Below are 14,826 nucleotides of genomic sequence, written 5' to 3'. Positions count from 1 at the left end.
ATATAATATAATGTGAATGTGAAACATAGAACAAGTAAATTTTTGTGGGGCAATTTTGTTTTGAAGCTAAAAGTGATGAGACCAGCCTTGTGAACAGAAGGATGAAGGTCGGAAGATTTAAACGTATCATTGAGGCTCCCCCAGCTTTTTTCTGTAGCTCCAGAACCTCCAATAATTGCTTTACTTCCCCTTTCCGAAACTTCAATTTTGTCTGCTTATTCCAGCCTTATTGTTCTGAGCGGCAACATATTCCTGTATGTTCAAAAAACAATAATAATAATTTGAAAATATTTACATAATCTTTTTTTTTTTTTCAATTCATTCTTAGCTTTTATTACCCGTACGTAACTTACAATTTGTTTCCTTCTAATTTCTCAAATCATAATGATTCATCAGAAACTAATAATATATTCCGTGGACATCATGAGAGTTCGCATGTTTTGTCTTTGATTATGCTCACACATTCTTCTTGTGCATCTTTATAAGCTCACTAGTTATTCAAACAATTAATTATGATAATTTATTGTTAAGTTTTATCATCCTTGTGGGGTTTCAGTACGATATATGTATATATGCTTGTTTTATTTATTAACTGATCTTACTAAGCAAAAAATAGCCGTTAAGGTAAGGATCACAAATTTATATTAATGATTACTAAAGTATCTAGAAATTGATTTTTTTTTTAAAAAATAATCATAGAAATGTATTATCAATACATGGACGTTACGTTGCTGCGTGTGAAATTATTACTTATATTGTTTAAATTTATAGCCTAATGAATCTCCTTGAGATTACAAGGATATGAAATAAAATGACCACTATCATTATTTCTTCAAATTCACACTCAGTCTAACTAAAATAACAATTTTATCCTCTACATGCTAGACAAATATGTTTAAATTTTGACATTACTTTTTGAAGTAGGAAAACTTGCATATAATACAAAAGTCTTAACAAGCAGCATTGTCTATTAATTGCCTTTACCTATCATACTTGGATGAGATCTTAAGTTTGACCCTGATGTTGACATATTTGTATGTGTGTGTGCATTTAAATTTTATTAAACAAAAAAAAAAATTTAAGTCTTGTGTTGTGTACCTCCATTTTGTGTAGGAGTTCAGCTGGTGTGTCTGCTACGACCACAAGATTCCTTGCAGAGCTCTCTATAAAACCTTCATCTACTCCTTTATCAAAAAAACTCAGCAAGCTGTTGAAATACCCATCCACATTCAACAATCCAACCTGCACATTCATATCTAAATGTGATTCATGCCATATATATATATATATATATATATTTATACAAAACAAGGGAAAAAACGACATTAATTAATCTTACTGGTTTATCATGTATTCCTAACTCAGACCAGGCTATCACCTCCAGCAGCTCTTCCATGGTTCCATAACCTCCTGCACATTTGCTACTATATGTAAGATGTTTGAATATATCTATTATTCATATTCATAAAGATTTACTACCTCCAATCCTTAATATAAGACCTTGTTTGACTTTTATTTTGGTCCTAAATATAATACCCCAATCTATTTTATCTTTCATATTTATCCATTTTTTCTCAAGATAGTCCTTCTAATAATGGTAATTCTAGTCAATAAACTTGATTAGTAAGAATATTTTAAGAAAGATAACGTCTATTATTACAAATAACTACTTAACTTATTTCCTTAATCTATTCAAATTAGTCAACTAGCTCTTATGTTTAGGGCCGAAAGTAGTATTATATATGTGTGAGTGTGTCTGTGTATATATATATTCTTTCGAGTCTTAAATATAAGAGTTAATTGCGAGAGAGATTTGTTTTGATTCAAAACATAGGATATTAATTTGCTTTGTCTCTCGGTGTAATTTTTTCCCTAAATTCTCCCCATATTGAGGGATTTACCATCAAGGTGGTAATTTTTAATGCAAACAATTAAAAAGAGTACTTTAAAAGAAACCAATACATTTTTTTTTAATTTTTACAAATGGCAAACTTACTGATTTTGTTAATCCCTAGTTATCTTGCTCTTGCAGTGAAACGAGAGAGAGTATGCAAGAATGTTTAAAAGTAGAAGAGTGGTGTCGGTTTTATGGAGCTGAAGTGCATGTGGGAACGTGAAATATATACCAGTAAGTGCTATGAATGCATCAGCATGTTTAGCCATTTCTGATTTCCTCTCATGCATATCTGCAACAATTTTCTCTTCTCCGAAAGTTTCCCCAGATATCTAACAGCATTGTATTGAGACTTGATCAGTACGAACAAGCCTTTCATGAGGATATGAGAATTCAGATTAAGAGAAACATTGATCATAATGATATTAATTCAGTACCTCACGGGGAAACACTGCTTCAGGAATCACTCTAACACATGAAAAAGATAATAACTTTACTATAAGTTCATCCAGAAGTTAAGCCCATTGTACCTACATATATGTATCTGACAAGATTTTAAGAATTCACACACACCCAAGAACATGACAGCCGCCATCGAACACGGTCTTAGAGATCAAACCCATTAGTCCTAAGCTTCCTCCACCATAGACCAAATCAATCTTTCTTTCAACCTGTCGATCAAACTCCAAACAACTAATCAAATAAACGTGCACATACAGCATGCGGAAGCTATACATATAGAAGAAGCCATTGTCGTTTTTATGGTGTGTGTGCGTGTGTGATCAGTGAATGGGAAGGTGTTTGTTTGGAGAAGATATATTATTGTCTCACAAGCAATTTAGCAAGCACAAGAGCTGCATCACTAAACGCAGGCTTGGATCCAGATCTGCTGCCACAGAAGACGCATATACGTTTGAAGCTTGGTTTCTTCTGCGAGTCTTTTGATGCAGATTCATTAATTTCTTGACCTGTAATTTCTTCCATGGGAGAAGACGTTGTGAAGAAAGTACGAAGGTAAATACAGAAAGAAAAAGTGAGAGAGAAAGGAGAAAAGATAGGCGCTTGTATAAGTGAGATATCTCTTAAGAAACTCCACAACTTATCTATCCCCAAACACTCCCTTTTGTCTGCTTTCCAAAAAGAGCTTGGCTTGGCTGTCACGACACAAAAAGATCTTCTCCATCTTCTCTCTTATTTATTATTATTTATACCTTTTTTTATTATTTTATTTTATTTCTCTGAAAACCATGCATGATTAGTTATGAGGGTAAATTACTGAAAAGTGAAACTTTAGTTTGGGACAAGGTTTGAAAAATAAAATTGGGCAAATTTCACTGTAGGACCGCAGAAGACAATTAATCTCAAAAAGCCCCCAAAACTTTCTGAAATCTCACTGCAGGACCAAGGGGCCAATCTGATATTAATTCCACAAACGAAATGACGCCACTACCCTTAGCATCAGGTGAACCAGTTCACATGTGAACGGACTGATTTCACGTGTGAATATATGTATTTCATCTGCAAATTGACTAGTTCCCCTTGCAAATGCACTTTCCCGCACTTTTTCCCTCACGGACGCATGCATCAGGTGAACCAGTCCACATGTGAACGGACTGATTCCACATGTGAATATATGTATTTATTCTGCAAATTGGCTAATTCCCCTTGCAAATGCGCTCTTCCGCACTTGTTCCTTCACGGACGCATACATCAGGTGAACCAGTCCACATGTGAACAGACTGATTTCACTTGTGAATATATGTATTTCATCTGCAAATTGGCTAGTTCCCCTTGCAAATGCATCTCCCACACTTGTTTCCTCACGAACGCATGCATCAAATGAACCAGTCCACATGTGAACGGACTGATTCCACGTGTGAACATATGTATTTATTCTGCAAATTGGCTAGTTCTCATTGCAAATGCACTCTCCCGCACTTGTTCCCTCCTACTAGGGGCAGTGGCGTCATTTCATTTGTAGAATTAATATCAGATTGGCCCCTTGGTCCTGCAGTGAGATTTCAGAAAGTTTTGGGAGCTCTTTGAGATTAATTGTCTTCTGCAGTCCTACAGTGAAATTTTCCCAATAAAATTTGTACTTCTCGAAAGTGGTAATCAAGGGAGATTCTTGGTAAGTATTGGAGCGTGGCATCGCTTATCTGGTCTTTTTTTCAAGTTATGTAATAAAATAATACTGCTCTATATCCTTAATATAAGAATTAGTTTAATATTTAATTTGGTTATAAATATAAGATCATAATTTACTTGATCTCTTATATTTATTTATTTTTTCAAAGTAGTCATCGAAGTAGTTACACATGTTAAAATGTTTTATCAAATAATAGTTTTAGTTATTATATATGATTAGCAATAGTATTTTAAAGAAGATAACACTTATTTATTATAGGGTTAATACAAACTTTGGTTCTTCAAATTTACCCTAATTTTGGTTTTGGTTTTTCAAGTTTTAAACTATAGATTTTGGTCCTTCAAATTTCTTTTCACTTAAAACATTAGTATCTATAATCCAATAAAAACTTAGATGATTTTGCTCCTTGAGGGACCAAAACATATGGTTTAAAACTTGAGGACTAATACCAAAATGAGGACAAATTTGAGGAACTAAAGATTATATTAACCTTTTATTATAAATAATTAACTTAACAAACTTGTTTAATTTATTCAAATTAATCGACCAGTTCTTATATTAAATACTAGAGGTGGTTTTACGAATTAAGAAAATATAATTGATGAGCCTCACATTTTACTATTTATCACTTCATTATCATAATTATAATGAAGAAGGGGGTCTGCGCTTTTTACACGGTATTACAACTTTTTTTTTTTGGGACTGGAATATGGTACTATAACTTAGCATGAGGTCTTTTCCCCTTTTTGTTTTTTTTTAATTGGTCTCATTAATACTTTTCCAAGTGATTTATTTAATTCTACTTTTTTATATTGATTTTTCAGATAATATAGGTAGTCTTCGCATATACTATGCCAAAAGTAAAAAAAAAAAAATAATATATCAATTTTGATGTGATATATTTTTCAATCATCCCTTTAATACATTTTCATATAAACTTGTGCTTCGGCTCTATGATGAATATTCAAATCCAAGTAAATTTGTCTTGGGCAATCCTACGCAATATACATACTAAAAATTACATTATTTATAAATTATGAAATTATAACCTGAATTCTTCAACTGCATGAAAAGGAGAATACGTCAAATTTGATTGATTGTGGGTTAATACTGCTCAGTGATATTGAAAAATAAGTTTTTATTTCTTTTTTCATAAGTATATGTATTTTCTTATTAAAGGCAGTCTTGTTTGACACTCTATGAGGCATTAAATATTGGTAATTCTTCCATAAATGACTTTTTTAAAATTTAATTTCTTTTTTAACATATATTATTATGATGAATGAGCTTAAATATAGCAGCTAATTTTTTTATCCAAAAAATAAAAATATTATGGGCAACAAAGTTACAAAATTAGGAACAGTAACTATTCCCAATTTCTCATCACAAGCTCAATATAGGCAACATTTTTTTGGGCCAAAGTATAGGCAACATTTAATACAACATTGATTAAAAATATGATGATTAAAATATAAATACCCACACACATACACACATACAGCGGTGAATAATTTAACGCTATAAAATTAAATTTTACGATGATTAATTATTTTTTAATTGTATTTTTTTTCCCCCTGTAATGCGTTGTTGCCAAGGGAAAAATTTAATGACCCAACTACAAAAGAGATACGGTCGTGGGCTCGTGGGCTGGGTCATAAGCTTGATTTTTGTTCGTTTCAATAGGCCCAATATAAAGCTGCCCATATAGCACGTTATTAATTATTTTTTATTCATCACCAATTGTATAATAGGAAATTGTTAATTTCAATATAGGAGAAATGATCCGCAAGGACAATAGGAAAAATGACGCAAAAGGAACCAGAGTTTACAAAATAAAAAAAAATCCTTGCGCAATCAATATACAATTCAGTTGTAATTTTTTTTGTGAAAAAAATTAGTTGTAATAAAACTCAAAAGTTAAACTGTAAATATTAGATGATTAATTAAAAATTATTTATACATAGTGAAAATTTTGTAAATGATGACGAAAGTGAGAGTGTTTTGGAAGGTTGGGACAGTTGAAGATGATGTGGGAAAGGTTTGAAACCAATGGCAGCCGGGTCGTTATGGTTGTTTCGCGGGAAAAGCACTCTCATGTGATGACAATACCAACGCCTGACCCTCGTTGTTTTGACTTAATTTTACAAGTTATTTTCTCTTACTTGCTTGACGCCATCTAATTCAATAATAATAATAATAATAATAATAATAATAATAATAATAATCCTCTTGTCCTTAAATTTAAGAGTTGATATTGTTTTCATGTGCAATACCTATTTTATATATTTGTCAATTTTTTAAAAATTAACCCTATTGATATTTCTTAATCAAGTAGAAGAAAGAAGAAGGAAATCAAGAAAGATGATTGGGGTATTTTTAAAAAAATAAAAAATATATCATATTCATTAATTTAATTAACATTCTTAATATATTCAAACTAGTTAGTTAAGTTTTACATTAAAAATTAGAGAAATAATAATTTAGAGTCGGCCTACAGTTTTTTTTTTTAAAAAAAAATCCAAGAGATTCAGCAGCTTCAAAATTAATCCAAAAAAAAAAAAAATTTAAAATATTTCGGAAGTAAAAGCGAAAAAATGACATAAAGGGTGTGTAGTGATTTCTAATTTTACTTAAAAAATCACTTAATAAACTTCGACTTGAAAAAGGAATAGAAAGTCAGCTATCGTCTCTTTCCTTGACATAAAATGTCTTGCTGAGGGAAAAATAAGAAGCGAATAGCCCCACTTGACTCCGAAAGTTTTGTCTGTTTATATATGACTTCTTCTTTTTTGAAAAATATAAATAATAAATTAATATATAATTCTTAAAAAGAAAAAAAGGCTATAAGTCAGTAAGATTAATTAAACTGAACTTTTTGACAACATCGTCTTTGTCATCATGGTCATCATTTGTTGCCCGAATTGTTTTCCCTCAAATCAATGCTAAACTAACGCTAGAAATTAAATGATTAAAAAGAAGAAGAAGAAGCAAATCAAAGTGTGGACAGCTTCAGTAATCAAACTGTAAATATATATTCAAACTCTATATATATAGAATCATCAATGGCTAGCTTTTCCAACTTTTACATGGAAAATGCACCAATAATGACATGTCAAGCACTACACTTCTTGAGGCCTAAATAAAACATCCAAACAAGCCTAACTTATACTTTCCTTTTCCTGCTCTCTGATCTATAACTTATTTCTTAGAACAGATTGATATTCACAGAACCCCAATAACTTGTGAATATATTGGTTTGATCTGATGAAAGTAGATCATATATTATTGTTCAAGAACACTGAGGGACGAGGTTTCCTCGGTTGACAAATCTAACGTTGTCACAAGAAGCCACAGCCCCACCATGTCCTTGTGTTTTCAAGTACACATCTTCAACGTATATGTCCGTGCAAGGCTTTGTTTGGCTGCAGTCAAATTTAATGGCCACTTCTGATGCACTTGTTCCTCTTATGTTCTGATACACCACATCGCTTAGTTGTACAGCTGATCCCTGCTGTTCAATTTGTTTCATATTTCAAAACAACAAAGTTAGAGAATATATATATATATATATATATATATATATAAGAGAAAGAGTTTAGGAGGAATATTAATTACCTGTTGTTGGCATGGTTTTCCTTTATCACAGTAGTTTTGGTCAATGATGATGGGGTTGCTCACATTTCTCATTTGAATGTTCATAAACTTGATGTCTCTTGCATACCCAGAACCTCCCTGTTTTAATTAATAATATATTATATTAGGGATCAAAATATATAAGTCATATTTGTGTCAAGAACTTAACTAATTGGGCTAGAAAAATTAATTATTAGTTCTTTAATGGAAGAAACTGCTTTAGGTATGAGACAAACGGAAATGCATGTTACATGAACTTATGTTAATTACCTAGTGTGTTTAGCAGGTAAGAGGAATAGGTGGAGGAGAGTTGAACAAGAACATAATTTTTGCATTTGTGTGCATTTAATTTTGTTTGATAAAATGTTGGTGTTGACTTGTGAGTGAGAAGGTTGGGGATTGGTGGATTCTGTTGTGTGCACACTTATTATGGGAAAGTTGGTTAGTTAAAGTTCTGTAGGTCACCATGGTGCATTTGGATCAGTTGTAACAAGCCACATAACTAATAACTAATTCATTTCATCAAACTTTTGTCACGCACATAAATATATATTCTCTCTTATGCTAAATATAGAAAATAGTTCAAATGTTTGTTTTAATTCTAAATATAATATTTTAATTTACTTTGTCTTGTAAAGTTATAATTTTTTTCTCGGATTATTTCTATTAATTGCATATATTAAAGGGTGTCAGTGATAAGGATAATAATTAAAGAGAGTATTTTGAAAGAATTTATATACATTTATTTTGAATAAATGACTTAACTAGTTTTTGTGGTATATATAAATTAGTCACCTAGTTTTTATACTTAGGACTCAAATAAAATAGTTTGTATGAACCACATAACCTACAAGATCCATTAGTCAACTTCTCCGCCAATTTCTTTTAAGAAAATATGTACACAATCTATTGATTCATACATTTAATTCAAGAATATTCGGCAAATAAATTTGTTAGTGTTTGAAAAAACATTAAAATACAAAAACAAATTTTGCCCAATCAAACATTTTGTTCAATTTTTCCCCTTAAATTTGGTCTATTGCTCCATCAAGTCTTGTGGAAATACGGTAGGAGCATTTGACCTCAAACAAAGCCAAAAATTTAATTGAAGTGGGTTAAGTACACTTCCTCTCTTCAAAAATTTCTAATAGTAGTTTGACTTTCTCCAAAAAAAATTAAGAAAGCGTCAAATGTTGCAGTAGAGTGCCTAAAAGCCATGAAAGCCAACGTCCGAAGACCAACCATTACCTGCCAAGTCTTAATTCTCACCCCATTCATTGTTCCTATCAATGTTGCTCTGTTCACTTCCACATTTGACACTTCTGCTTCTGAATCATCTGCTCCTAAACTCCCAATACTGAAACAACAACAACATTATTATTTACAAACAATACAACAACCCATTAATACACACATATTAATATATGTATATGTATTCAGAGAGTTGTTTTAGGTTTTATCAAAAACCTGATTCCATGTCCTGGTCCACAGGTGATATCTGTAGCTCTAACATTTCTAGACCCACTTACTATTGAAATGCAGTCATCACCTTCAAAAAATAGAAACATCAGTTAATAATGAATTTTTTTTTTTAAATATATATGTTTTCGGGTTAAATTTTTTTTTTCAATGAATAATATATTCTGGGCTTTTACCGGTGCCTATGATACTGTTGCTGATGAACATGTTCTGTGTTGCTGTCACATGAATCCCATCAGTATTGGGGCTGTTTCCTGGGGCTTGCACTATCAGACTTGAAGCTCTAACATTCGAGCTCTGATCGAAATTCATATGCATTTGCTGCGGATTCTGGAACTTGAGGTTTTGCACGATCAAGTTGGTGCATTGGCTGAAAGTTACAGCCTGGGGAAATCAAAATTTTCCAGAAAAAAATTGTCAGAAAAACAGAGTACTCTGCATTTTCTAGTAAAATACACTCTGCAAAACTGATATTGTTTTGAAGAAGATATACTTACAGTTGGTGCGTCCTTGCATGGCTGGAAAGTAAATGGAAGACGAGGAAAGAAACAAAGGTCAGAATTGGATAAAAATTGTTTAAAGTTTGATCCGAAAAAGAAAATCTTCACAGTGACTTACTTGGTCTGGGTTAATTTTGCAGGAATGCTGCCACCATATCTTGCCATTGCCATCAATAATGCCTTTACCTGCACCATCAACTTTGAAGTTTTTGATTCCTACGAACTGAATCCAAAAATTTCGATCGTCTTCATAGGCGGACATATCAGACCACGCCATGATTGTTCCATACAACTGAAAAAACCAGAACATTCACAAAGAATGAGATTCACAGAAAAACGAATGATTCAAAACTCTGGAACTTTAAGGTAAGTACTCACCATTAAAGCAGTATTTGGCTGGCATGGACCTGAAAATTTCACAGGCTTAAGATGGTAGACCTTGTCCTCAGGGACAACAAGAGTAGACCCAGAAGAACATGCCTCCTTCCAAGCCTTCAGGAAGGCCTAAACAAGAATGAAAAGTATTACGAAATTGAGAATAGAAAAAGATATATATATATATATATATATATATAATGAGTCTCATAGAATTATAGTCGTATATACCTCAGAGTCATCGTTTCCGCTGGCTTTGGCTCCATAGTCATCAACGCTTATGGTTGCTTGATCAGAGTTTGAAGGAGCCTTACTGGTTCTGTAAGATCTTCTCATGAGGCCAAAGTTTTCATGTTTTGGAGATTTGTGAGAGTTGTGAATGTGAGAGCCAAAAGAAATGGGTAATGAGAGAGTAACGAGGAGGAGGAGGGAGAGAAGAGTGATTTTTGGAGACATGTTGATGTTTCACTTTTGTGAGAAAATTAAGGAATGGAATAAAATGAATGAAAGTACAAAAAGTGTTTGATGATGATGAGAAAGCTTTAAGAGATTTGTGAGCAAGTGTCCTAATGGAGGGCTATGTATTTATAGGCAAAAGTTATGGCTTGTTTTCTAGAGATAGAGAGAGATTGGATTGGATTGGCTTGGATTTTAGACCCATCATCACATGGGTACTTGGAGAATATATTGAATGGGACTGTGACCGAATTGATTTTAATTTGGATATGTTGAAAATCCATTCCAAAGAATGAGAAAAAAATTAAAATTAAAAAAAGATTATGCAAAGAGAAAGTTGTTGGGTTTAAGTATGAGTTAAGAGTAGGAAGGCGCCATATAGGTAGCATTGGCCTGCAAAAGAGACATATAAACAAACACCATATAAATTTGATACTCTCTTTGGTCCTATGCATAAGCAATATTGTTTTACTTGAAATTTTAAACTACCCTTCACATTTTTATTTTTTATTAAATATATGTTTTTATATTAATTATCACTCATTCTCTCTTTATTCTTTTTGTAAACAAAGGTATAGTTGAAAAATAAATTACTTATATGACACATTCATTATTTTTAACTAATTTTAATCAATATTTTGATCTACATGATTTTATTAGCTACTACTTATATATAAGATCTACTGACCGGAAGAAGTACTTTGTGTGAAAAGAGACATTTTCTTTAAACATGAGGAAAATTTTGATTTTAGAAAATCTAAAATTTAGTCAAACTTCAATTTTATTTTAGTCTGACTTTGGGAAATAGAGAGGACAGTGTTTTGTGGAGTGCATAGTGAATTTTTACCAACTAAACAGTAAGTGGGAGGATGAACTTTTTTTGGTTCATGGATGTAAGGGTTGAGTAAAAGACCAGATTTCGTATTGTAATATGAATATGTACCACCATGCAAATCAAATCACAACCAAACTTGTTCTTATGAAAAATCTACACTTAGAAACTTTTTACGTTCTCAGTCCAAGTTTGAGTTTGTTTCCTTTGGCCCCAAAAGAAATTGAGTTTGTTTACTTCTCATATATATAAATATATATATATATATATTAGAGTCACTGAAATAGAAAAAATAATAATAATGCTTGTGACGAAAAGTAAATGTCAGGCTTACACACTTTCTTAAAATACATAATTAGATGAGTATGCAATTCAATTTGGCTGTAAATTGAAGAAAATAAGCCAAAAGGAATTTTCTAGAATGATGAAATTTTGCATGGAATTGTGGGAAGTTTGAAGGAGAAATTGGCAGTTATTGAGTGACAGTTACAATAAAACAAACCACCTCTTGTTTTCCAGCCTCTCTTTTCGTCGCTTGACTTCTTCAACGTCATAATTAATTAAGTTGATTTAAATTCATAACATTCCCACACCACAAGTCAATTTTTGGAAAAAAGAAAATTAGCGTGTAATTGGCCTGATTTTTAATCCGGGTTTTTTTTATTAACGTCATTATACTTTCGTTTAATTTTAATTAGGTCAATGTAAGTTTTTTTTATCAGATTCTCATAGCTTCACCCGATTAAAATCAGGTTTCTATTGTGTCAGTGGTTGATTAAAAGAAAAGAAATTATAGAAACCTAATTTAAAAATATAAGGTGAAACTATAATGATTTAATAAAAAGAAAAACAATTACAGAGACATGATTAGGGAAAAAAAAACCACAGACACCTGATGAAAAATTATGTAAAACTATAAAAACTTGCGAATTAATTAATTTTTCATAAATTGTTTTGACCAATAATACCTAAACGAAATCTGTTACTAACAGTCTCGTTAAAAATGAAATTATTACATTCTATAAGAAAATAATCAGTAATAAATAGCACAAAAATTCAAAAATAATTTCCTTCCCCAAAAAATTACTCCGTTTATGTTGGGGCATTTGGTTTTGGTTAGTCTTCTTCTTTTCTTTTTTAACCATGATTTTGGTTTGTCAAAGGCTTAAACTTCGGCAGATGGGACATGTGGGTGTAATAGTTGAATGTAAAGTATAAAGAACGCGCAATAATCACCGCCTTGACACATGTTCTAAAATCAACTAACACACACATATATCTCTATACGTTACGCATACGTACATGTTTTAAGTTCCTCTGGTTGTGGAATTCCGTTGTAGAGGTCTTCTCGTCTCTGTGTTGCTTTATGGAATTTGAAGAAGAAAGAGAAATGCATGTGATGTGACGTGGGGTGATGTCATCCATATGTTGTTATGCTAAATTCTTGCAAGTTGAAGATTTAATTTAATACTAAATATAAAACTTCAATTTACTTTATTTTTTAATATTTACCTATTTTGTCTCCAAAGTAATTCTGTGGTGATCATACTTATTAAGGAGTTTCTATTAAGAGGTAATTTTAATGCATATGATTACCAGAAATAATTTAAAAAAATACAATATGAATTTATTACAAACAACTAACTTAACTAATTTTTTTCATATCTACAAATTGATTATTTATCTCTTATATTATTTCTTATATTAAGAAGTAGAGTTCCTTATATTTAGGACGGTTCAATGGCTTTGGCCAAGTGATAAAGCCGTGTGTTTGGCAAAAAATGAGTTAGGGATTTTACCAATCTTTTCACTTACGTTTTGAACATGAACAACCAAAACCTATACAACATCGTCCTCAACAAGATGTACCAGAAGATTCACGAACTTGCGATCCTATCTATAATCCACTTTTTGCATGTGTGTATATATATGTGTGTGTCTATATATATATATATATATATATATATATCTTTGTGTATATGTATGTATTTAATTATTCCCTGTGATGCATATGGGCATTGGGGAGTGGAATGGATAAGTTACAATTAGAGTGAAAGATAAACAAGAGGAGGACTAATGAAACATAAGAATATCAAAATGGTTTCTCGAAATAATTCAGTTAATTCCTATGAAATTTGTTAGGCACTAGTTTAGAATTAAAGTTTTGTGAAATGATCTAATTGTCCTTGGTGAAGTTAGTTGCTATGTTTTAGTTAACTGAGGCAATAAAAATATAGTTTTACAAGAATTACTTGTTAATATTTCACACATGGATAAATATGTGTGTGATGTTAAAAACAGCCGAGGGAATAAAAAAGGAAAAATCATTCTTAAGGTACTTATAATTTTCTTTAATTTTTAATTTTTTTCGGTGAAAATTCTTTAATTTTTAATTTGTTACAATGGTACCTATAAGTTTTCCTCTATTTATTAAACTATTGATTCTATTAGTATAATTAATTTTTGTGTAGGAGGTAATAATGTTAAGCGAGCAAAATTACAAGGGCTACCAGGATAAAATTAAAAGATTTAATAAGCATAAAAAACATATAAATACCAAATTAAAAACTGAAGGATATTATAGGTAGCTTAAGAATAATGATTTTCCCAATAGAAAAACAAAATTATGTAAAAATATGTGTGTGTGTGTGTGTGTGTGTGTGTACAGATTACATTTTTGTGAGAGGATGATAGCCTGTAGAAGACCATTGGTGTTAGGTATGGGAAAGATGGATTTTAAAAATTATTCTAATCACACAAAGACATCTGCGCAACCAACTTTGAAATCCCACCACATGAATGGCTCAAAGTTTAAAATAAGATTTTTGTAAGAGCAAGTTTCTATGCGGTTTTTCTAATACGTCACACTCGATCTCACCTATATTATAAAGACTCTGTATTTACAAAAATTAAGATTCCATTTTAAGTTTTAAACGAGTGAGACTCGGATCTATGATTTTAAGTGTTTAAAGTTGCTTAAAATTTAAACAGATATATTATCAAAACAACCTCTTAATAATGTAGAATTTTCGTATATGATATATATATATATACTCCTCCGGTCCTTAATATAGGACCTAATTGTTGAGTTGATTTTGATCCTAAATATAAGACCCATTTCTCATATTTATCAATTTTCTCTAAATTACCTCTATAGATACTCTCTCAACCATAATCAAGTAGAAGTGGAAGAGGGGGTATTTAGAAAGATGATTATGGTATTTTAGGAAAAACGTGTTACATTTCTTATAATTAACCAACTTACCTAACTTCCTTAATCTAATCAAATTAGTTAGATGGGTCTTATATTAAGGACCAGAGGAATATATGTATATATATAGGAAGATGCATACAATTCATAAACTATAAACAATATAAGCTACTAACTCAATATTTTAAGGGCCTTAATTTGCTGCTTCTAGTTCAATTTAAATTGCCTCACACATTTGTGTAAAATTTTTTGTGAATCATGTTAAAAGAAAACCATATGACATCAGTATTATCTATT

General features: G+C 31.2%; 2 protein-coding genes across 3 annotated transcripts; both read right to left on the bottom strand.

The window, feature by feature from the left end:
* Positions 1–1,050: 1,050 nt before the first annotated feature.
* Positions 1,051–2,878, bottom strand: LOC114755143 (probable cytokinin riboside 5'-monophosphate phosphoribohydrolase LOG4). Its single transcript, XM_028944018.1, has 6 exons — positions 2,726–2,878; positions 2,468–2,565; positions 2,332–2,362; positions 2,127–2,226; positions 1,340–1,410; positions 1,051–1,242 (listed from the first exon to the last, which is right to left on the bottom strand). The coding sequence occupies exons 1-6, from the start codon at positions 2,876–2,878 to the stop codon at positions 1,051–1,053; spliced, it is 645 nt and encodes a 214-aa protein (XP_028799851.1).
* A 4,178-nt stretch (positions 2,879–7,056) lies between these two features.
* LOC114755084 (polygalacturonase-like) lies at positions 7,057–10,547 on the bottom strand. Of its 2 annotated transcripts, none has more exons than XM_028943952.1 (9): positions 10,262–10,547; positions 10,034–10,159; positions 9,774–9,947; positions 9,653–9,673; positions 9,332–9,539; positions 9,144–9,225; positions 8,925–9,033; positions 7,659–7,775; positions 7,057–7,554 (listed from the first exon to the last, which is right to left on the bottom strand). In XM_028943952.1, exons 1-9 carry the CDS (start codon positions 10,484–10,486, stop codon positions 7,333–7,335), a joined length of 1,284 nt encoding a protein of 427 aa, XP_028799785.1. In that variant the 5' UTR covers positions 10,487–10,547; the 3' UTR covers positions 7,057–7,332. The 2 variants fall into 2 exon arrangements, with proteins under 2 accessions (XP_028799785.1, XP_028799786.1); XM_028943953.1 differs by having other exon boundaries at positions 7,057–7,551.
* Between the last annotated feature and the right edge of the window lie 4,279 nt (positions 10,548–14,826).

Source organism: Neltuma alba, unplaced genomic scaffold, assembly GCF_004799145.2.
Source record: "Neltuma alba isolate B1F8T4 unplaced genomic scaffold, ASM479914v2 tig00010231_pilon, whole genome shotgun sequence".
NCBI lineage: Eukaryota > Viridiplantae > Streptophyta > Magnoliopsida > Fabales > Fabaceae > Neltuma > Neltuma alba.
Note: the sequence above shows the minus strand (reverse complement) of the source record. Positions and strands in the feature narration are given on the sequence as shown.

Excerpts from the sequence above, each read along its gene's own strand:
- LOC114755084 (XM_028943952.1), bottom strand. The coding sequence starts at position 10,486 with ATGTCTCCAAAAATCACTCTTCTCTCCCTCCTCCTCCTCGTTACTCTC. Across the intron at positions 9,226-9,331 it reads CAACAGTATCATAGGCACCG|GTGATGACTGCATTTCAATA; the intron begins GTAAAAGCCCAG and ends TATTTTTTGAAG. Across the intron at positions 9,034-9,143 it reads GGACCAGGACATGGAATCAG|TATTGGGAGTTTAGGAGCAG; the intron begins GTTTTTGATAAA and ends TTGTTGTTTCAG.
- LOC114755143 (XM_028944018.1), bottom strand. The coding sequence starts at position 2,878 with ATGGAAGAAATTACAGGTCAAGAAATTAATGAATCTGCATCAAAAGAC. Across the intron at positions 2,227-2,331 it reads AAGCAGTGTTTCCCCGTGAG|ATATCTGGGGAAACTTTCGG; the intron begins GTACTGAATTAA and ends CAATGCTGTTAG. Across the intron at positions 1,243-1,339 it reads TAGGAATACATGATAAACCA|GTTGGATTGTTGAATGTGGA; the intron begins GTAAGATTAATT and ends ATGAATGTGCAG.